General features: G+C 39.7%; 1 protein-coding gene across 2 annotated transcripts in view; it reads right to left on the reverse strand.

Annotated features, from left to right (window-relative positions):
• Positions 1 to 545: 545 nt before the first annotated feature.
• The window catches only part of LOC113979100 (melanopsin-like), a 40,131-nt gene continuing 16,303 nt past the window's right edge, over positions 546 to 24,373 (reverse strand). The window contains exons 3-10 of one of the 2 annotated variants that reach the window (XM_027706587.1): positions 22,147 to 22,280; positions 20,432 to 20,635; positions 19,831 to 20,002; positions 17,492 to 17,647; positions 16,747 to 16,854; positions 12,083 to 12,257; positions 8,125 to 8,274; positions 546 to 3,955 (exon numbers count right to left, since the gene is read on the reverse strand). In XM_027706587.1, the coding sequence (XP_027562388.1) occupies positions 3,575 to 3,955; positions 8,125 to 8,274; positions 12,083 to 12,257; positions 16,747 to 16,854; positions 17,492 to 17,647; positions 19,831 to 20,002; positions 20,432 to 20,635; positions 22,147 to 22,280 (1,480 nt within the window). In that variant the 3' untranslated portion in view covers positions 546 to 3,574. The remainder of the gene's footprint in view (positions 3,956 to 8,124; positions 8,275 to 12,082; positions 12,258 to 16,746; positions 16,855 to 17,491; positions 17,648 to 19,830; positions 20,003 to 20,431; positions 20,636 to 22,146; positions 22,281 to 24,373) is intronic. The other variant, XM_027706588.1, reaches the window with a different exon arrangement.

Consider the following 24,373-nt stretch of genomic DNA (forward strand, 5'->3'; position numbering starts at 1 on the left):
CAGTGGTAAGAGAAAATGTTTACACTTGTAGTCTGGATTTTCTATTACTTACGGAAACTGGAACATATCCTATAACTGTGCTATACAAAGATTTAGCAGAAACAAACAACTGCTCTTTAACTTTCATTTCGCTTTAGGACAAAGATCAAAGTCTGCCATCACAGTTCTAATGTATTGACTTTGGTTAATTTTTTTCAGTTTCGTTCATCTCATTCTTGACATCCCAGTTAAAGTCATTGCATTTCAAAAGCTGCTGAACAACTTCAGATTTTACCAAGTCAGTGAACTCTAATTTCAGATGTTCAGCACACCAGTAGGTGAGTGCTTGGTTGCACGTGAGCAGTCTAAATGATTGAAAATAAAGTTATATATCTACCTTATTATTAACTAAATCAGAGCACGGGTTTCAAAAACTTTGACTCAACTTTTTCATTCTTCCTCCTGGCTTCAAAAATAATGATTAAATAAGGAAAACAAACAATGGATAGTTTGGTTTAACTTCTAAGAATTTTTTATTCCACTTGAGTGAACCAATACATTCTTCTGTGAAATGGGAAGCAACAGTTATTATTGTACATTTTTGTGTTCCATCTATTCTAATGCAGCAACAGAGAAGTTTCCAAAATTTTTCTGCATTGTGGTAGTCAATTTAAGACACATTTACTCTGTGACCAACGTTTCTGCAAAAGTCTCACAGTGACTGTAGTAAGTCTATGTGATATTTTATACTTTATGTTTTATCTCTCTACTGCTATCTCATTTGGTATTTTAACCTACATCAGTTTAAATGGGCAGTAATCTTGCCATTAGCTCCAGAAACAATGGTACTAATAGCGTATGACATTAACAGAATAAAAGTGAAACACTTCTTTGCACATGCCTCAAGCCTGCTAATTTTCTGAGACACACTAACAGTACCAACACACATGCAAGAAATCACTGAAAAGTTGTCTTGTAGGCTAACAAATAGAATGCAAAATTTTGGATACTGAGGAGTTTGTTGACTATTACTTGAGGTCTTCCTCTCTTCATCCTGTCAAAAACTATGGCAATACCCTGCCTGCAGTTTTACCAGTACAAGTCTGTCATAATCTGAGTGCAAAATCTACTCCAGGACACACTTTTACATCATGGAACATCAAATGCATTTTCTATTGTTATTTAGAGTAATTTTACAACAGTAAAAATCAGGTCTAAGATTTGGAAGCCTTATAAAAACACTTGCTTCCTAACATCTGGCTCAAGAAGAAAGGAGATACTGCAGCTGTGGATATTAAATGCATGCAGAAGTAACGTCACTGACTGCACAGTTGACAGAGGAAAAAAACCCAAATCAGAGAGGGCAGGTTCAGCAAAAAAAAAAAAAGAAAAAGAAAATAATCCAAGATGGTGGGACAGTATGTTTACCCTAGGACTGAACCTGCTCTGTTTTCCCTTAAAATCATATTTAATTAATATTTGATTACTCATTGTTGCCAACACTATGCAGTGGATGAAAGCCTGGCACTGAGGGGCTGCAAGTAAACACGTCCCTGTTCCAATCCCTGGAAGCTGTCCTGCACCGCCTGCTCGCTGCTCTAGTCCTCAGATGGAGGAATTGCTTTTGGAAATGCTGACCTGATTGCAGATGACCTTGGCATGATTCCTGGCCCTGGCAGAAAACTCTGCACCCAGTGGGCAACAGGCTTTGGCAGCCTGGCTGTGGGTACCCCAGCCTGGTGCTGCCCCAGCTGAGCCCTGGCCCTCCGGCACCACGCACCGGGGTTGCACACAGCAGCCACAAACATAACGCAGCTCCACCACCCTTTTCTCCTCTTCTCTCAGTGGTAAGGAAGTATGTTGGCCTGATTTTTTATGAGGGTCTCTAGACAGCAGAGTACCTCAAACAATAGCAGCATTAATAGTACTAGCATTGCACTAGGCAGTGTGTCTCAGCGAGTGTTTCAGCCCTCTCAAAAGTCTGCTGGCTGGCATCCTGCAAAGCCTCAGGTCTGCAAGTTTGGAGGCATTCTTCTCTCTCCTACACTGCTTTGGGTTTTATTTTTTTCTTTAGTGGCGTTCCTGTCTAGCTTGTTGCAAACAAGATTTGTGTTATTTTCTTTTGTAATGAAAAAATAATTAAAAAAACCCTCAAATGTCTATGCTTGCCATCTGTTTTTTTTGCATTAGGAAAACAGGCAAAGAGAAATTACTTCTTGAGACCAGCTAGTGCATACAACATCCTGGAAATGCTCTCAGTGATCTCTGCACAATCTAGGATACAAGGGAACAAACTGAGACTATGAACATTACCTCTCACTGTCTTGTTGAATGTCTGAATGCTATGAGACTCACTGGACCAAACATTGGCACTATTATATCCAGAGGAACACCTGCTTTCTACTAATATATAGCGATATTATGTGGCGAACAATATAGTTCAACTTGTTGTCTACATTTGAAAATCAGAGACTGAAAGGGAAGACATGGACAACGTGGGAAAATGAGTAACAAAAGGAAGAATGCAGTTAGGAATAAAATGCTAGGAGGGTCTTGTGAGCCTGAGCCATAATGTGAAGCACGGATAAAATGAGCACAAATAGTAACCACAGATAATGATGTGAGTGCAGATCCTGTAGGAAACACCAGAGTAACTGTGGAGTTTTCTCCCAAGATGAGGTTTTACCCACTTAGAAGGCCTCTGGTAGGTGACCTGTAGAAGACATTTGCTGGGTTATTTTAGAGGAGATGAGAAGAATGTCCTCAATAGACAAGTGACGTACAGCAGCCAAGACTTTGTTATTGTCAATGACATGTCAAGCCAGCTGTGAACATTTACCCTTTCAATCACAGACTCACTAGGATCCATATGTATTTAATTAAGACTGTAGTTCTAAAGGTGCTCTAAATGTTTCTATGGTAGTGTATGTTTTAGCACATAGCACCTTGCATTTTGACATTCAGGTGACCATGCTAATGTTGAGGTAAAATCCAGACTTCTAGTACTAAACTTCAAAAGTTCAGATGTTGGGAAGCAGTTACATCATCAGTTTCTTTATGTTTAGCAAGCTGCCTATTTAAAAAATGAAACATGGCCGAAAAAATGCTGAAAATTATTTGGTTAAAGTATAGTTTAGGTCACCTAGTCACCTGCCTTACTGCTGGGGCTAGTGAAAGCTGTGGTCTTGTGATGCTTCCCATCACTGTCCAGAAGACAGCTGCCAAAATAGGAATGCTGTTTCATGTGCAGATAGCAGAAACATTCAGCAGCTGACCCTGCTCTTGGTCATTTTCCCTTCTGCTGGCACCTCCATCAGTGGCAACAAATCAGAGCCTCATGAAGCAGGCAGCCTATGCCACTCGATCATGCTGCCAGATCTTCCACTGCTCATTTCCTGCAGCACGATGTGAAAGAAAGCCTGTTTCCACGCCTGAGCTGGTTTGAACAAAGATAAATCTGAAGGCTGCCTAGTGACTACCATATAAGCATACAAAAAAATCTGATGACCTAACCTACAAGGCTTCAGTTATTTGGTATAATTAAGTGGAGAAGATGCCAAGAAAATAATTGCCGGAAAGTTTTCTTTTGACAAATTTATGATAGAAATTTCTCAACAGCTTCAAGGAACTCCATGGATGAACTAAGCCCTTCCAAGTCCAGCAGATTGCCCTTTTTGTCATTAAATTGGAATAATTCAGTCTCTTCCTCTTCTTCCCGAAATAGATTGCTCTCTGAGGTAGGAATGATGACGATGCGAGGGACTGCGTTGCTAATGACAGAGTGCAGGACTCCATTAGCTTGACTTTCTTGAGCTGCCATCTGTGAAGTACTTGAGTCTCCTTTGCTGACACTGCTGCTGTTCAAACCGACAGGCAGAGAAGCTGCTCGTAGGGAGCTGGTCACAAGTGCTGCAGGAGGGCTGTGTAGACCTGGCTGCCCAAGCACCTTCTCCAAGCAGCTAGAGGAGAGCAAAACCTGGAGTGGAGACATAAGCTTTAGTGTTGTCGTACACCATGTGACTATGGAAACCAGTATTAGAAATACTCATTACCACTAGTCCCTATTTAAGTCACCAGGCCTATTTTCTAAACACTTGAATTGTTAACTAGAGGGAAGATCATGATGTGCTAACATATACTGTTTGGAAAGCAGAGTGTTAAATGAAGCAAAAGAAGACATACTCAAATGTCAGCAGAGGTCAAAAAAAAATAAATAAAAAAACCACCACAAAGCAAACAAAAGAAGAAAAGCATATTTCTATATCTGACTTATTTTATTACTGAAAAAAGGAATTACTCCACTTTTAACATGTCTCAGGGTACCAGACAATTGCACTTTTCCCTCTTCTCATGGAAGAGATCTCAGATAAGACTCAAGCACACTGTATTCTTTATTTTCATCATCCTTGTGACAATGCCTATCATGGTGACCCTAAAAGGCTCCTAGTACTGCCTCAGGGAAGTCAGGGGCTTTGCATTCACACTTTGGACAGTGTGAATGCTTCAACAAAGAAGCAGCAAACATCCACTTTGCTAACAATTTCTTATCTGCCTATTTTGAGAGAATTCTGATTTCTAACTTTGCCCTGATGGCAACTCCCCTGATTCCTTTCCATAGCTCTTTGTGCACAGTATGCAAATTCAGAGTAAACTAAGTTTTGAAGGTGTTAGTTAATATTTAAATACCTTGGGAACAGAAGGCATAAGCGATCAGTTTTGGCTTCCTTTAAAAATTGACAGTTAAGGCTATAAAATCACTTTGTCACATAGAGAGGAAAGTTGGAAGCCCTCCCCTTCCTGGGGAAAAACAACATTTAAAGTGAAATGCAGTTTTTACTTCATTACTATGTGAATTCCCATGAAGCCTAATGGGATTCAAAGTACAACCAAGCTTTCCAGATTGCTATAAAGCTTCTTTCAGAGTTATGGTTGTATTTATTTCTTTTAATATGGTTGTAAAGCATATTGATTAGCTACACTGAGTCTCTCCATGGCTTGAGCTTCCCATAATAGTTTTGTAACATTTTTCCGCTATTGCCGTTATGGTGTTCTAGTCATATATATCATATATATATCATTAACTTCAATGTTCTTGAAGCATTCAGACAGTTAATTCTCAGGGATTTATAGGGTTTTGGTGCTGAAGCATCTTTTTAAAGTGTTAGATCAGTTTCTAGGATGATGACAGTGCAGCAGGGGCTGTAATCTTGGCTCCCTTTGTCTCCACCTAGTCCATGGCCTGTGATGCTGCTTTTATACTAAAGGACAAACTAAAGAGGTCCTTAAAGCAAAAAGGGAATTCATTTTTTTGTTTGTTTTGGTTTTATTTCTTTAAGATTTAGGGCTCATCATCTCAGTCTTAGCAGGTAGTTTGGCAGAACATGTAATTGCACAGTGTCGTGTAGTCTGATTTTTTTACACGGAAACCCAAACGCATGTGTTTTTCACAGAAATTTTGTTGTCTAAAAAAAGAAAACAACACAACAAAAAAACCCAACACCAGAATTTCTGTTGTCTCTGTCCTCCTCCGTCTCTCTGGGTTTAAAATTAAATACTGGTATATACTGAAGTTTTGTGTAATTCTACTCCATAAGCAGGAATCATTCACCAATTCCCATTGATAAATATTTTTCCAGGTGCTCTACCTACCAAGTGGAGGGAGGCACAATGTGCTAAAAAAAGTGGTTTAAATCAACCTGACAGAAAAGCCTGTTCTTCCAGATTGAAGAGAATAATAGAATGAAAAAATCCAAACCCAAAACCACACCTCCCTGTTTCAAGTGGTGTTTTCACTGCAGCAGAAGGATACGTTTCTTTTGCATGTGGCTTAGTGGGCAGAACACCACTTCCAAGTTTTTTAATAGTTTTCATGATGGGTAATTCCCTTGACAAAAAACCTGGAAGAGGAGAGGGCACTTGACAACTCTCCTTTGAAACTAAGTATCCAAACCTGCATTTTATTACTACCAGAAAGGCCTCTTCACTGTCATGGCAAGTTTCCAGGTGTCAGTCTACATCAAGCCTGTTACTATCCTAACTAACTGCAATAAGTCATGGGGCTGGATTGTATCTTTGTGGCAGCAAACAGTCCCATGCATTTTTATGCTCTGGAAAGCACAAAGTCTGGGACACTGACTGGCTTCTTTTAAGGATGCTTTTACATTTTTGATGACCCATTTGCAACTGTTCATTAAGGAGCCTTGGTCTCAGTCAGTGAAAAGAACTCAGAGGTATATAAGGTTTTTAGATGTTTTTGAGATATAATTTGTTTCCTTTAAGAAGACTAAGATTATCTTCCTAAAAAATATATTTTATTAAGTCAAAAAGGTGACCCTTCACTAAATTCACACTTTTATTTCTGCAATTGAACATTTCTGGAAGTGCTATAGTTGGAATTCAGTCACAGAAAATCCAGTAATGCTATTAAAACCTTAAAACTAATATCTAAAGATACAGTGGGGCTTCTTCAGTGTTGGCTGGGATTATTTTAAGGATAAATGTGTGGTCTCATAGGGAAACATTTTAACTGACAAATAAATATTTATCCTGATAGTATGAATACTGACCTATCGCATTTAGCTAACACACAAAGAACCCTCATACCACACAGGAACCTCTGCTGAAAATATTAAGAAAAGCAAATGAGGCTTTGAACATTCAATGTAAATGAACTCCTCATATCTCAGGTAATGCCACTGAAAGTTTCAGCATGATGTTATTCTGTTCAAGGGTTATTTATCAAAGTAATTCAACAGATGTCTTTCAAAGGCAAAGTATAGCATATGAGCCTTCTTTTGGGCTACAAAATTGCTAAATTCCAGAGCACAGAAATATTTATTTAATTGCTGAACAGTTTTATGCAGATTCACCTCAAATTTATTTCCCTTCTCCTTCCTCGTGAGACTGAAAGCCAGTGGTTCTCCAGAGCCAGGGGGCAGTATCTTGTCTTTGTGACTTGCCTACAACCTTGAACACATTGAACTACAGAGCAGCAGAACTGGGTATTAGGCTTGAGCCCATGTTGCTTGCCACCACATTTGAAGCCATTGTTTTTCCATCAATACTGTTCACAACACTTTCAGGGAAAGAACAAGGTTTCCCAGGACCTGATCTTAATGAGACACATGGAAGAAGACAGGGCAGATGCATGCAGGAACCAGGTTGTCGGATGGCTGGAAATTTCCAGAACAGCTCCTGCTTTAAACTGCACTGTCTCTAGACAGTTACCATCAGAGCTGTAAGGCAGCACAGGGGACAGAAGCAGATGTTGTAGCTGCCCAAGGTGTGGGTGTTTGTAAGCCTATGTCTGTTAAAAATGCAATGCTGATATGTGCTTGACCTTGTGCCACCCATACAAATCCTTGTTTTGAAACTGATGTTACAATCTGGCAGAAGCTGACTTGGGGGTGACCTGCTGCTCCCATCCCACTTCCTCAGGGAACGGGGCGCTCCTCAACAACATGATGCCAAACCTCAGTGGTTTGGACAATGGGTGTGATGCATCCACAAAAGATGCTCTGAGTACTCACCGTCTCCTCTTTCAGTGAGGGAAGGGTGGCAGCTGCCAGACTCTCCCACACTTAGGGAGAAATGGGAGTTTCTTTCTTGTCTTCCCCCTCAACAAAAATAAAACATTTTAATGTACACTGAAAAGAAGAAAAAGGGTGGCTTCTATTATGTCAAACTCTGTTTTGCAGACTTAACTTTCTCATGAAAGGAGGCTGCCACTATATAGACACAAGGGTCAGGATGAGAGGAACCAAAGCTGGGGTAGATAAACAGGCGAAGAGGCAAAGAACTCATCTCCTTACATTTGATGCTATTGACTAAGCTTTAATGTAGCTTCAGAGCTATGAGCTGATGCTGACTTTCCCAAAACAGGAAACATATCATTGGAAAAAGTTAATAAGGCACTACTGGCATTTTCATTTGTCACACACACACAAAAAAAAAAAAAAGAAAAAAGAAAAAAAACGTAATAACAGCAAGGTTTAAGAGGACGTTGGAATCAGTATAAATAAAGCCTACAGATGAAATAGATAAGGATATAAACAGATAAAGACTGAATTATCATTCCAGAGAGGATGTACTGCAGCAAGATTAACAATAAAATAGAGAGTCCTCAGCTGAGACTTTTTTCCATACCTTTTCGGCAGTTGCTGCATTGCAGCTGCAGCTCTTTGGGAGCAGGTCTCTCTTCTCTTGTCTCAGACTTGTCGAGAAGGAATGACTTCGGCGAGGCTTCAGTTTCTCATGAGCAGGCTCTACAGGGTCAAGCTCTACATCGGTCCAAGTCTAATCACAAATGATGAAGGATTTCACACAGTTGCACCCTTTCTCAAATTCACTCACAGAAAATTAAAGCTGTTCTAACATAGGTCTCCTACTCAAATCTCCCCTGGGGAGAGGCTTGACTTTTAGTCTTGTCACTTACCCTGGATTATTTTGCTGAACAAAAAAAAAAAATCTTTTAAATAATGAAAAATTAATCAATCTCTTTTCACCATGATCTTTTTCACGCCTTTTTATCTCATTGCTTGTGCTATGCTTATAGCTGAGGAGCACCTGAATTCTAAAGATGGGAGAAGTACAACCAATCTATTTAATATGTCTTATGGGATTCTGCACGACTGGTACAAAAGCATGGACAAAGACAGATCCAAAGCCACATTTGTATACATGCCAGCAGAATATCCAGAACGCTTGGGGCTTCTCAATCCCCATGAGCTTGTTGATTGTACAAACCATCATGAGTGCATGGGAAAGAACGGGTGGGCTCTGCACTAATTTTCTAAGAGCACGCCAGCAATGAAGCACAACCGTGACATTGCAACCATGCCATTCCATTTACAGGCTTGGGCAGAGGCCGTCCATCATCCCTTACTTTGCGGTGACTTTTTGATTGAGTATCAATGATGGGCTCATTCCACTGTTTTCAACACCAGCTTTGAGATATGGATAGATAGATGACAGATAGACAGACGGACAGGGCTCCACACAAGTGGGAAGCTAGTGCGTAATTCCTCTGCATCACCTTGCTCATGCATCTATGTGTTGCCACCTGTTTATTTCTCCACACCTGCCAGATCAAACTGTAAATGCTACTTGATGTGATTCGTGAATACGTTTGTTCCCTACACTAACATGTACATAACACATAGAGGAAAGTGTTGGTGGCAACAGCTGTCGCTGGTGTCATTCTTGCCCATCAATATTTTATTTGAGCATTCCAAAATTTTTCTCAGTCCTGCTGTCATGCCAGCCATCAAGCTTAGCTTTTATTTCAGCAGCTGCTCTTTCAGCTAAAATCTGTACAGCTGCACTGAGATGTCAGTAGCCCCAAGGACAATTGCCTTTGACTGCGTCAACTTGGTAAAACGCAGCTCTGTTCATCTCTAACACCAGGTGTTTTAATTGAGACTCCTAAGCCAAAGTTGTGCCAAAAGCTGAGGTTTCTTATCCTTGTTATCCTGTCTCTTGAAGGAGCACCCCTAACCAAACACACACAGTAACCTGCTAACACGAACAAATCAAATCCAAGTACTGACCAACAGGGAAGAAGAGAAAGCTTCTTGGATGAGGGTGGATGATGCAGCTGAAGTTACTTCATTTGACATCAAACAAAGGAATAATGGGGAGAAAATTTGGGAATAAACTAAGTCAAGGAACATCAAAAGGTAAAAGGGGCAAAAAAGGTTGAAAATAAGAAAATGAGGAGTAACTCTGTTTTAAACTTTGTCAACACATTTCCATGTTGCTATGTGTACTACCTCAACCAGTGAATGAAGCAGACATGTAAGAGGACAAGTAGTCCCCTGGATTTCAAGGGAGATACAGATATGTGTGGGCACTCTGTTTGCTCAAGCTGCTAAGCAATCCCAAACAAAATATACTTTTTTCTTTTAATGATAGGATATTGGCGTGTTACATATACTAACCTCATATTGCAAGGTTAATCTGGGTATTTAACAGTTTATGAAACAATCACAGTTGACACTCATCATTGTGAAATCAGTGAATGGAATTAAATCAGCAGGATAGATTATCTCATTCTCCTTCACATTGCAATAGAAATATTAATGCATTTATTTATATCTTCAAGAGCCATGAGAAACCCTAAATTTCATAGCCCATACAAAGTGAATCACTTTTTTTCCTATCTCATTGAAGTCTTTTGCCCTCACATAGCAGAAACCAAACATGAAAGTGCTCCCCATGGCCTTAAGATTATGAGAGCCTAGGTAAGCTAATCTGGGGATCCTTGTGCTGTGCGCTGTGATACAGTTGTGTCACACTCCACAAGAGTCTCATCACAATGCAAATCACTTGGGCTCAAATCTGAACAACAGTATGCTAAAAAAAGGCTTTGCCTAGGCTAACAGAAGCCTTTCACTCTTCTATTTATTGTTTTAATTTAAAAGAAATTCTATAGTAGATATATTTCATAAAGTACTACAGCAAAAACTTGTCACTTCCAGACAAAGACTCTCCTGTGAAATAGTTCATCCATTGCATGGTACTAAAACAACTTTTAATTTTGAGTGACAAAGCACACTCCATTTAGGAGATGTCATTATTTTAATTATAATCATTACTACCTGTCTGTAATAGCATAACCTGTAGGATGTTTAGTGATAGTCAGGAATGCTGCTGTGATACGGGATATAATCGCAAAGTGGAAGAGGATGCTTGTCCTCAGAGAGTTCACAGCTTCACAAGCTGAATATCTGAGGCTAAGCAGTGAAGCACAATGTGTTACTTTAACTGGAAGCCTACCTGACATAGCTGTATGGTTAATGTGCAAGGGAAGCAGTTGAAGGAGTATGAAGTAACCTCTCTTTTGTAATGGGGTAGATTTTGTTTCGTTAGGGCTCAGGTACTGAGCCTTCCTTTCAGGCACTTAAACCAAGTGACCAGTGCATTTTTCACTCTGGTGTGTTTTCTTTACTGCCTGCCTGCCATCAAAGAATTCAGAAATCTCCCTGTTGCTGTTACCCAAAATGACAACTTCCATTCTCCAGCAGAAAATTCAGTGCAAAATTACCTTGTTTGAGAACGGTGCACTGTTCTGGCTGGTTTTCCTGATGGTCCTGGGTCCATTGCCAAATCAGAGACCCCAGTCTTCCCCAAAATACCAGACAGTCACAATCTCACTGAAGCACAACTCCATGGCTTGACTCTCACCTTGAAAACACTGTCACATGTAACCCAGACCCATCCTCGCCCAGATTGCTGGCCCAGGGGAGAGCCAGGAGCTTGCCACAGCCTGTCACAGTGTTTTACACCTTTGTGAGAGTTTACCAGAGGCAGCTGTTGCTCTGGGAAGTTTCTGATGCCCAAGCTGAGCAGGGGGCAGTATAGGTCCCCAGGAGGGCCAGCCCCAGCCCAGACCCTGCCATGGCTGCCACCATCCCCCCAGAGCCACCTTCCCAGCACCTCTGCAGGCAAGGCTGGCTTCTTGTGAGTGAGAAAGGCAAGTGAGGTCATGCTGAGAGAGGCTGCGAAGAGCCCCAGGGGATCCTTTTATTTCTGTCTCACTCAGTCACCAGCCTTACTGACACTTGGGGTACGCTTCTTACAAAACACTCCACCACGCTCCAGGGACAGGAATCTTTCGCTCCTCATAGTTAAAACCCAGGGAAAGAAATAAAAAATTTCCCATCCTACACAAAATAGATTTCCTTTAAAATAATAAGACAGCTTTTGGATAGGTTTGAAGACTTTGGATGGAACATTGTTTGGTTGTCCTCCAGCCCAGTCAGATACTAAATTATAGGCAGTAGTTGCTGACACAGGTAGTGTCTGGCAATTGCTCTTTTTAATTCACATTTAAGACTTAACCTGAACATCCTTGGTCCCATTATACATCTGAACCACGCAGATATGCTGGTCTGGATGCTTTCTCTTATTGTAAATCATCATGCATAAACTCCCAGAAAGGCTTGACAGAAATGACCTCACATGACCCCCAACATTTAGTTACACTCCCCTCCTCCCCTTTTTCCATTCTCTAATTTTGAATATGTATTTATAGAGTTGCATATTTTGGGAGTCTGAGAAACGTTATACTCACTTTCCTTGGTGGAAACAAGAAAAGACTTACAGCTTCTGCAGGAGAAATAGATGAAACACAAGTGCTCTTGGTCCTGCCAGCAAGAGATTGGTGGCTGGAGAGAGAGGTCCTGAATGATGACTCATTTATGGACCCTCTCAGGAGGTCATTCTTTGATATTCGTATTAGGAACCTCAAGCAGGGAACAGCATTGTGGATGGTTTTTCTGAAGGAAAAGGTGAGAATAAAAAAAACAACTGTCACATTGTTGACGTGGCTTCGAAATTCATGTGGTAAAAGTACCATCTCTTTCCACCACCTAAATATGGATCCTGTTTTGATTCATGGGGTCTTACAGATTACACGTAAACATCATAGTATATCTAGTGGAAACTACTCAAAAGGCTGAAAAGAAAATAACAAGTGCTTCTAGTCCTTGTATCACAACACATATGGAAGAGATGCATGGATATGTAGTAAGAATTGAAAATACCTTGAAGAGCACAATTGTTTTTGATTTATTTAAAAGGTTAACCCAGAAAACTTTCAGAGTAGGTGGTACAAAGGTCTTCACTGTGCAAAGGCACAGAATGGGTAGAAAAAAGGGAAGGCGGAGAAGGCCAGAAGAATCAGATATTGTTACTGATTTGTATCACAACAGCTACTGTAAACTCCTATTGAAAATAGGAAAATACCAGCACAGATGGAAAGCATGATCTAGACCCCAAATCTTTTCTTATTCATTAAATAATAATCTCAGCCATGTTTGTGTGAGTTTACTTCTCCTGGCCCCAGCGCTGGCCCTGTACGGTGCAGAAGAGCCCAAAAGCCTCCTCTGTGCAATGCTGGCAGGGCAATGCTAGCCAGAATGCTTCATTTGGTGTAACACCTCTCCAACACCTCCCCAACACCTCCCAATCCTTTATTTCAGCCCAACAGATGAAGCTAATACTGGCACAAAACTAAATGAACAAGTCAAGAAATGAGGCAGCAACAAGGCGTGTGGGAAAGAACTGATGCAGGGGACTAGAGATAGATGGAGGATGTTGGTATATTGACTTTACACTAAGATGCAAGTCAAGCAGATGTATATTGTAAAATCTTTGCTTCTATAGTTACCAAGTTTGTTGAATAACTAGTAAATTTTAAATCATCATTTCTATTCTCATAAAAGATCAAACGTTAAAATTTCAATACAGGATTCTGGAATCACAAGATGGGATCACTACTTTGTAATCAAAAAAAGAAATCCACTGCCACCAAACCCAAATATTTGTCATCATCACCACTCTCAGTATACCAGACTTCTGCATCTCTTCCCTTTCTACCTTCAAAGGTAAGTGAACAGCAGCTCTGCATCTACTCTGGAAACAAGGACTGAAGAAAGCTGTGTGCACCATCATTCCTGATCCTGCCAAGATGCCTATTGGTGACCTGGCAGAGCCCCATTGAGCTGCCTGAGGGAGAAGGCTACTCACATGGTGCTGTATAAAAAAAGATAGTTAATGTTGTGCACAAAATAAAAAGTTCTGAGAAACAGCATGTGCTTACAGGACAAGAAAAAAGGCCAAGTTCCCATAAGTTCCCTTTCATACTGAAGATCTCAGGCTGGTGGTGAAAACAAGCTGCATCTTTTCTTCCCCCACATGTTTCTTCTGCTTCTACCAGAGAAGCTGTAAGTCTGAGAAGCTGAACCTCTTCCCTCTGACACAGATGTAGCTTTTCATGTGTCATAGGCTACTTGGGCCTGTAAACTGTTTGATAAGTTCAAGTTAGTGTAAAACACATCAATCTGTTCATTAAGTGGGACTTCATGCAGAGACTTCCTAATGCTGGAGGTTCAGGAAACGTATGTCTGATGATGAATTTTTAAGGACAACATATGAACATTTTCTTGAGGGACCAGAGTTTCAATTTTACTAATACGTGGGAGGACTACTGAGGAACACTTTTTTGGCTGCGATGAAAGTGTGAATTTTGAAGGGAGTTTTAAATTCCATGTGTGAAATACAAAATACGTATAAATTGATGTACTTATTTAATGATATTTTTATGATCTGAAATACAAGAGTCACCTAGTGTAAAATACAGAGTAATTGCAAACAACTTTTTGAGAAAATCAAAATTATTTATGATTATTCATTATTTATGGTGGAGCAGTTTTGAACCAATCATTTCTGTATAACTGTGCTTCACTTGGGAGCAAGTTGGAAACATGGAGATGCAGAACCTTCCATTGCAAACCATTCTATAATTACGAGACCATATTTTCACCCTTTCTGGGTATGTTTCTACTAACCTTCTGAGAAACTTCACTTTTCTTACATCCACATTGTCATTCATCAGACATTCAAAACAAAGAACTCAATTTGAAGGTTCTAAATCCAATTTTTTAGGCAATGGAATTTACCTGTTTTTCCACTTCTTGGGTGAAACAAAACTCATACCGATGACTAACCCTGCCATCTAGTGGCATTTATACGTTTATCACATTTACCACCATGGCATCCCTGTGTTTTGTCAGAACTTTTGACACAGCATCACTTTGTAGTAGATAAGCTTTGAAAGACTTGCAGAAGATCTAGAGATGTGCTGAACAGCAGTTCTGTTACAAGTATTTCCCCTTTATATAATGAAGTATTTTTCACCGCCAGTGTTTCAAAAAAACATTACATACAGCTACGGGAAGAAATTTCCACACTTTGAGTTCTATTTCCTGTGTGAGGTACAGCTTCTTCTGAGTACATTACTGTGAGCTGTAAAGTTGAAACAAAATACTTAGAGGCTCACTTAATGCTGGAAATAGGGCTGAGAACACAATGGGGTTGTATCCCTTTCCTTATATTAAACAAAAAAACCCCCAATTGTAAAAATAACTCCCCAGAAAACCTGTTTCTGCTGAATTTTTGGAAACCAAGTAAGTTAGTAGTTTTAACAGAAATTACTTACTTTGCCAGTAATGGGAACATATTTCTCAGCTGAAGCTGGGAGGACATTCCTAAATAATATTTGACTTCAAAAAAAGAAGTTCTAGCTTGCTTAGTGCCTGGGAGGTGCAAACAAGGTAAGTTTGTCCTTGTTCAAAACCATTCAGCAGCAACCGTGCCTGCTTATTCTCTTCCAAAAGTACTTTGTAACTCCTTTTAGGACTACATGACTGAAAACACAATCATTTTTGTTCTGTCCACACTATGCATGCCTCCAGGTCCTGGGTGGGTCGAAGAGTCACTGACCTTTCTGAAACACAAGGTGATTCTTCCTCACACTTTCCCTAAATGTTGGGAAAGGCTGAGTTGATCTCTGGAGACTAACTTGGATGGTCTACAGAAGTTATCAAAAGATATTTTAATGGACCTTCTTCCGTTTTCCAAAGAGAAAGGTTTCTGTTTTTTGGAAAAGTGTCTTTTATGTTGTATTATATTACCATTCTATTCACCTAATCTTGTAGGTTTCCCATCAGAGCAACAGCATGGAAATCCTTTTTAACAAAGCATTGTTACCTTTCTAATAATCTACTCCATGGGAACAAGTTATCTTTATACTCTCTATCCCTCACCTTACCACATTCAGAGGACCTGGATAAAAAGCAGAATTCAAACCTTTCAGCTCAGAAACTCATTCACAGGTTGTGAGAGGCTTGAGAAGGAAATAAAAAGGCAAGAAAAGTTGGCTAAGAATGCAGCTTATTGAGACTGTTCTGGGTTGGCACAGTATTCTGTTTTAAAATACACAATAATTGATATCTGTAGTAATAAGTAGAATTGTAGTATAATTTGTTTATGTAGGCATAGTTCAGAAATATTTCATACCTAAAAAAGATTAAAGTGTTTCAGAGAAATGATCTAGTGATCATTTTGCGTATTGAACACTATTACTGTAAAACCTGAAGTTTTTTAAGTCGAAGTTAATAGTTTTGAAAACAAGAAAGACTGGAAAGCCTTTTCCTGAAATAACTAAATGAAACAAATATGAAAAAGCCCTCAGAAGAGATACTTCAGAAATGTTTGCTTTATTTTTTAAAGGTAAATACTTGTTGACTAACACTAGCAAGAGTATTAATGAAAAAATAGCCTTTTCATTAGATTTGGAAAACTTTCTAATTTGCAGGGAACTCTTGTCTGCATTACTGTCTTACTACAGCTCTCACTATGCACAGAACTTCTATGAAAGTGCTGTTTGCTTCTCAGAAGGCTTCTCCTGAAGATTAGCAACTTCTTTAAATTAATACTGAAGTTGGTATAAAGAGAATAACTTAAATGCTTCAGAAAATCAAACCTCAAATACATGCATATATATCTTCTGAAATTGATGATGATGTGATTTTTGAGCCTTTCTGGTTGGCACCTGCTATATGGAGAGTACCCTTTAGTGGCTATCCCTGACATGATGAAAGATGACCTGAGCATCACCTCCTCTTCCGGTCAGTCGTGGTATTGTGCAGCTCCACAGGATAAAGCAGGGCTGGGAGAGAGAAGACAGGGACTGTTCTCTGTTGGTCACTCCTGAGGCCACATCAGGAGCTCCGCGTGCAGTCTGGGCTGCCATGTACCTGGTGTGTGTGGTGTGGGGTCTGACTACCCAGATGCCATCCTGGGATGGTCAGTGTAGGGACAGGCACTGCATGGGGTAAGGCTAAAGGAATGAGAGTCATTCGTTCCTTGTAAAGAAACACATTTGAATGCACAATTACACACACACCTATATATTTACTATACCTGTATCTTGGGTGAATTATTGCATATATGATGGGGTTGTAGATTGCAGAAGCTTTGGCAATAACTGCTGGCACAGATTTGGAATATGGTGTTAGGGTGTTGCCTCGACTAAAACAAAGCAAAAACATTACACACAGTTATGCCACGGATTAATACTATATTAATAGAACATATTACTCCTTTTGGCTGTTTTTGTGCTGTTATTTCTTTTTATAAGAAATGCCCCTGAAATGTTGATTCATTCAAATGCATTTTTTTTCAGATGAAAGGTTTGAATTTGACAGCATGTACTTGGTTTCATTCATTTGGAGAAGATCAAACACATGCAAGTAATTAGTTATCTGCTTGAGGGTGACTAGGAACACAAAGAATCACCTTCCCTGTTTCTACAATAGGCAAAAAAACCCCCAAAACTCCAACAAAAGAATGCCCATTGTGGTAATCTCTGAAAAGGGAATGGTGATAAAAAAGAAAACAGAATCAAACCTAAAAATCTTTCAGCAACAACATCTGTGCTGCACAGTAATGTGTGTCAGTGACTCAGTTTCAAACATTGCAGAAGGAAGAGAGGACCAGAAGTGGTTTGAAATCAGTATTTTCCTTTTGATTTTAAGCTCCCACAGTCAGTCAGGACCCTAATTATTTAGGACCCTTTCAAAATGGAGATCTGCTTCACGTGGGTGACAGTACTAACATATTTGCATTTCAGAATAAGCTATGTTGTTTGGATTACTTTTCCACTTACCCTGCCCAGGCAATCAAGGTGACACAAGCATATGGAGACCAGGACAAGACAAACACAATGATGACCACAAAAGCAATTTTTGCCAGTTTCCACTCATTCTTCATAGACTGAGAGAGGTGGGAGTTCCGACTGCAGGACCCCAGCTTTTGAACATCTCTGTGAGAGGGGAAAAAATACAGATATTTCAGCAGGACAGTGAAAAAGCTAGGTGCAACATCTCTAATATGTTCTCAGCAATATGCAAAATGAAGTAGATTTCATATTTCCTCACTCTAATTCTTCTTTTGTCCTCTGATGTTTAAAAACTCTAGAAGGTACTTAATGCAGCAAAATGGTTGCAAGTGTTGTGTTTGCCTGTAAGACTGAGCCAGAATGCCTGGGACTACAGGACGGGACTGCACTGTCCTTACCTAACACAAGGTTGCAAAGGTGCAGAAATTAGTACCTCTTGCCCTTTGTTGTTCTCAGAGGTGGAGGAAGCAAAGGCACAGCTGGATAGAAAAATCAAGCCTTACATCTTTTCCTTTTCAAGGGAAGAACAGCTTGCAGAAAATCAAGTTCACGTGCTGGGATCAGGTAACACGTGCTGGGATACCCTGACAACTCTGCGGACCTTGTTCCAAACACTTAGGAGGACATTTTTACTTACCTGCAAATTTATTCACTGGAGAAGAGTATTTTCAGGGGGAAGTACAACATGCAGTCCTAACATTTTTGCTGAAAAACATCCAATCAAATTCTCTTCTCACACCAAACACTCCATTTTTATTTTAAAAAAGTTTTGTGTGGTTAAGCATTTTATATTGTTTAGCATAGAAATAACAATTTTTACATATCAGTGTTGGTAAATGGAGATATATTTCAGGTTGAAGACGTTAATTAGCAGCCAGCAGGGTAACAAACTTCTTCCTGTTGCACTGTGAACATAGAATAGAATCATGGAATGGTTTGGGTTGGAATGGACCTTAAAGATCATCTAGTTCCAATTCCCCTACCATGGGCAGGGGCACCTTTTATTACACCAGGTTGCTCAAAGCTCCATCCAGGCTGGACATAAACTCTCCCAGGGATGGGGCAGCCACAGCTTCTCTGGGCAACCTGTTCCAGTGCCTCGCCACCCTCACGCTCAAGAATTTTTCCTAATACCTAATCTTAACCTACTCTCTCTCAGCTTGAAGCCATTCCCCCCTGTCCTGTCACTACACATTCTTGTAAAGATTCCCTGTCCAACTTTCCTATACACTCCCTTCAGGTACTGGAAGACCATGATTAGGTCACCTCTAAGCCTTCTCATTTCCAGACTGAACAAACCCAGTTCTCTCAGCCTTTCCTCATAGGAGAGGTGTTCCATCCCTCTAATCATCTAAACTCATAAAATGAGCTTCCTGTATTTAGTTAGCAAAAGGCACAGAAAAATCTTATGTCCACTGTGCTTCACACATGTGCAACACACCATTGTTTTAAGGATGCATTCTTTGCTCCCTTGCTTGATGTCAAATATGTGTACACAAAGTGTAAAAAACAAGACAAAGGCCAAAAAATAGAGGTCAGTAAGAACTTCACTTAAGGCATACAGATAAACGTGCTTGGAAAAACAGAATTTAGCTTTATGTAGCCAAATGATTCAACAAGTGCCTCCAGAGAGGTGCAGAGAAAAGCCATCAGAGCTGCTGACACTGTGAGCAGCAGGAAGGATTCACAACACCAGCCATGTGCTCATTAGGAGAAAAATAACTGACAGGATGAAGTTACTTTGCAGATCTAACATCCTGTTGATTTTTCATTTCAAATATAGACCAAAATTTTTGTGGAAAAAAAAGTCCTAACAAGCATAGCCAGATATTGTACATGTAGTTGTGATGCTTGAGTGAAGCACAAGGTTTTCTGGGATGCCTGCCTTAAATAAAGCTGTCAAAAAATATGAAGACTGTTATGTTTACAGAACAGCTCAAAGGCAGATGATGTCCCCATTGCTACATGTTATTTATTATCCCTTGGGTCTGAAAACTGCTAAAATATACAGGGACAAAGTTTCTTGTAGTGCAAATATGAAATACAAATAACTCAATCAAATTATCCGATGCACTACTAGTTACCACACTGGAATGAGATTAAAATCATCAGAGACTTCTTTTTCTGCTCCAAAATCCATACATCCATTCCAGATTTTAAATAGGCAAAAAATATTTCTCCTGTTGCAGCTGCTAATGATCTGCCACTACAGTTCCAATTTCAATTCAGATTAATTTTTGATTAAGATATTTCTTCAGTCAAAGAAATTGAGAATATCTTCTAATACAAGAAAAGGGATATGTACTTCTTTCAGCTACATTGCTTACCTGCCAGTACGTCTTATGGCCAGGAACATAGATAAATAGCAAAGGAATATTATTATCAGGGGTATAAAAAACACGCAGCAACATAAAATCATGGTGTAACTTCTGTTTGCAGGGGAGTAGGTTACATAGTCCCATGTACAGGATATCATCAAGCCTTCAGGCACATAGGAACCTGTGGAATACATGGAATACATTATTCACACATACACTCAAAGTTAGCACAGTTGCTGATCCAATAACTAAGCCCTTAAAATAAAGCCTGTACTGTATCCATAGCCTTCAAGAGCTATGCTGGCCATGTTATATGTGTGGTCTGAGAACGTGAGTGTGCACATGGAGAGGAGGTTCTGACTGCCAGACTCAGATGCACACCTAATACTCCACCTGCAATTTGTTCTGCTTGAATACAGCCTGGAGGTAGGGGGGAAGAGGGTATCTGCAGTGCAGCAGGTGTAGATGTCTGGTACGACAACAAACCATCAGGTGGTGGCTAGGCATCAACCAAGAACTTGTGAGAAAACTCTTTTTTTTATCTATCCCAAGCAAGACTAAAGCAGATCACACAGGGAACGCTAGAAGAGAGAGAGAGCAGACGACATACTCCACCCGAAGAGTGGAGCCAGGCTCCATCCTAGAGAGTAGAGCCACACGACGGCGATGACCTGCATGGTGCGTTTCTTTGAAGTCCACTGTATGGATTGTAGGGGCTTAGTGATCACAAGGTAGCGGTCAATAGAAATAGCCAACAAAGTCATCATTGAGGTTATTCCGAAGAGTGCGCCACAGAAAGCATACAAGTCACAGCCTGAAGCAGAAAATGGCAATGTCAGGGATTTTCTTGAAAAGACACGTTTTCTCTCAGAGCCCCTCATAATAAACCTCCCATTTTTTTTCCTGGCTCAGGACTCCTCTCTCATTAAAAGAATTTCTTAGCCTCACAATTTCATAGTTATTGTTTATTAGAAAAACACAAATATAAATAAAATACAAATATATGTTTTTAAAAAGTCCTACTCCACCGCAGGCTGCAACTGGGAACCTTTTGTCAATGGAAAACTGCCTCAAAGAAAATCCAATCTAATTAAAGTTATACTTTCCTGGACTGCTGCCCAATATATTGATCTTAACAGGTTGCAGCAGACATCTGTCTGCCAATGACCAATGAGTGTTTCAAAAAATTACTTTGGTTAACACGGCTTAAAAATACGGAAGTGGTTTAAATTTGATGACTAAAAGAACACCTGTAAAACAGCTCCAACTCCTATTTTTTAATGGCAGTGCTTTTTAAAAGAACCAACATTTTTTACGTGAAACAGTTTTTTTTACCTCTCTGCATTCAGGCATTGCACTACCAGACGAAACTTGTAGAGTAACACTGTCCAGAATTTTGTTCAGAAACCTGTGTCAAAAGATCATCCATTTCTTGAAATGTTGCATTGCCTCATGTGGTTATAGACAAGAGCCCACTAGGAATGGCGGGCAGTTAAAATACCCGATTCAACCTTAAAATAGACTTCTAAAGTCTTTATAAGTAACCTGCAACTAAGGATGAAATCCCACTCAATCCAAATCAATTGCTTCATTGTGTCAGCTTTGTGTCAGCACAATAATTTACACTGATTTTATCTAAGGGGATGAGCAAGATTCAAATCGAACTAAGGCAGAGTCCCTTCTGGAGTCCCTTCTGTGCTGCTAAAAAGTACATGGTTTCTAGGCTTGCTCCACTGTTATACAACCACTATGTTGTGTAAGTTTTCACCCAATGATGTGTTGAGCAGCATCAATCAGAGCATTGAGCCTTCTGAGGTTCTTGCTATACTCACATTTCAGCTGTAATTTGAGCATTCATCACCTTTTCTTTCTTGTAGTTGGCATGAAAGGAGCTTAAATTTGCTTAAACTCCTCAACTGAGTATCGTTATTTAAATCTTTTAATTAAATATGAGATTCCTAGAAGCATGCTAATGGAGATCAACATACATTTCTAAATAAAAGTAGTAACTACCCCTTAAACTAATACAAACAAAATATTTACAACTTATTAAAACTTTTCTACCTATTTTCTCCCTTACAAGCGAAAGGGTAATATAATTACATGTTGATGTTGACTCCTTCCTTTCCAAAATATGTAAGATAAAATAATCAAACCTATAATACAAAACATGTGACATCATGCTGACTGACGATGTCAAGAACTGGGCTTGTAACTTAAGAGATTTGTGCTGCTGTCTCCACAGCACAAGCAAAGATTGTTATGGCAAAAATAGGCTGCAGAGAGCATAGAGCTGGTGAGGTATGAATTAGTGATGAAAAGTACCTATATCTCCAAGTATCCATTTTCTGTGTAGGCTGTTGACAAAGCACATGGGTGCCTGAGAAGCCGACATCAGGAAGTCACTCACAGCTAAATTCATTATAAAGTAGTTTTGGGGTGTCCTCAGCTTCTTGTTGCTTAAAAACATGAGAAATGCATGATTTTAAACAGACAAAGTGAAAAGTTAACTTTATAGTTTTGCTTACTAGCATAAACAAATACTGTCCAGGTTGGAATCGATGGTTACTTACGGTGAATCAATTGCTAATCATCAGTCAACTACTACAGCCTCAGCTGTAGTCATTTCAAACTTATGAACTTATGACTGAAAAGAGCAGGAAGGTTAAAATGGATTGTTTCCTCTTCAAACTGAGAAGGGTTTCAGCTGTATTGACAAATATGGATTTGTTCTGGAACAGAGTAGTTCCCTAGGAGTGCTGTAGTATTGATTGTGTCTTGCACTGCACATGACCAGGATCTGAAGCAGGTTACTGAGCCAAAGGATCTGCTTTTGGTGATATTTTAAAAGATGCTGACCTGAAGAGTTGGCACATTACCACTAACTAAATGACCTTTTGCAAAGTGCTACCACACAAGCAGAGCATGCAATGAGATTTGGAAAAAGTACTTTTGCTTATATACATCTCATAAGAGAGAATGAAAGCTCTCAGCTGCAAATGAACAGGCAATATTAAACGCCATAAGAAGGAGTGTGAAAGCCACAGACAGTCTGCAAGCAAAGCTTATCCAAAGAAAACAAACATCAATTCCAGTTCTTTTCCCAAGATCTCACCACCTCATGTAGTCTCACTTCCTAGGGGTATCTGGAGTTAAAACCTTCTTGGAAACTTTCAGTGGGTATTCAGGATTACCCTTGGCTCTGTTTGAGAGGAATAAAGATACTGGTAACGTGATAAAGAACCTCTCACTTGGAGTTATTTGGTTGAATATGTTGTTGTTGCTTTAATTAAATATTGTGTCCAACTAGGAAAGTTAATTGGTGAGTTCAGCTCATCCAAATCCTCAACTGCCAATTTTGAGGGGATATAACGAGAAGGTGTAACACTGAACTAGTAGTCCCTCAGTGTGAACCGCTGTATTGGCTGTATCATGGAGTTAAAGGCTTTGATACCTAGAGTTTGAATTCAGGGCTTTTGAGAGTGTTAGGTACATATAATACAAAAAGGGGTGACTTGGCATGCCTGTGAGACACAGGGAGGAGGTAGAATTTTATAAATAATTTTGTTCTTGCAACATTCAATAGTTTGAAATAATTCTTTCTTTTCCCCAAAATGTCTCCTTCAGTGTAAGAAGGTGAACAACTGAGGGCTTTCTGATGTGCTTTGCAATAGCAGTATTTGCAGCTAACATGAATGTCTTTCCTCATGATGATAAACAAATACTGAAAAAGAAAGTGAGAAAGCCATCTCAATGCTATCAGACTCTTGGGTCTAATAACTGCTAGCAACTGGGTGAGAGAGGGTGCAGAGTTCACACCTTCCCAGGTGCTCAACTGCCAGAGCATATTTTCCTACTTTGAAAATTTAATGCTTTTTTTTACACCAGCTAAAACACACAAATTTCAAGAAAAATGCAGAGCTTGTGCTGCATTTAAAAAATCATGAAGGTATCCACAGTTGCAGGGAATTAATTTTCTCCATTAAATCATATCAGAAGCCAGTTATTCAAAATAACTAATTTATTTGTCTTTCAGAATGGGAAACTAACACTTGGTTCATAACCCCACCGGTGTCTCTAGCATTATAGGGCCCCTCTACATCAACATGCATAATGACAGCAAGCAGTGAACAAGGAGGATTTTGAAATCCATCATCACATTGTGGGACAGAGGGTAGCTATTTTTTTTCCATGAGATTTTTGCAGTTATTAGCTGCAGTAGCTTTGGCTGCCTGTTACTCTGCCAAGAGAGCACACAGACTGACAGAAATCCTATGATCTGCCTGAAGCAGGGAATACGCTGGTGGCATGAGCTCATTTCATGTAGTACATTGATTCTTTGGTCCTTCCAGGACATCTGGGCTGCTGGGAGGAGTGTCAGTGTTTGTTAAGTATTTCTGCAAATGCTAGAGGGTAAGTGTCTGCAACAGGGACACTGTGATTTCTATCATTAAAAGTGCTGAACTGTTCTTTAAACTTTCAGTTGGTTCTGTTTATAGAACAAGGTATTTATTTTCTCATTTTCTTTGATTCCTTACAACATGAGCAATTC

This window comes from Neopelma chrysocephalum, unplaced genomic scaffold (genome assembly GCF_003984885.1).
Source record: "Neopelma chrysocephalum unplaced genomic scaffold, ASM398488v2 Primary Assembly neopelma1_382, whole genome shotgun sequence".
NCBI lineage: Eukaryota > Metazoa > Chordata > Aves > Passeriformes > Pipridae > Neopelma > Neopelma chrysocephalum.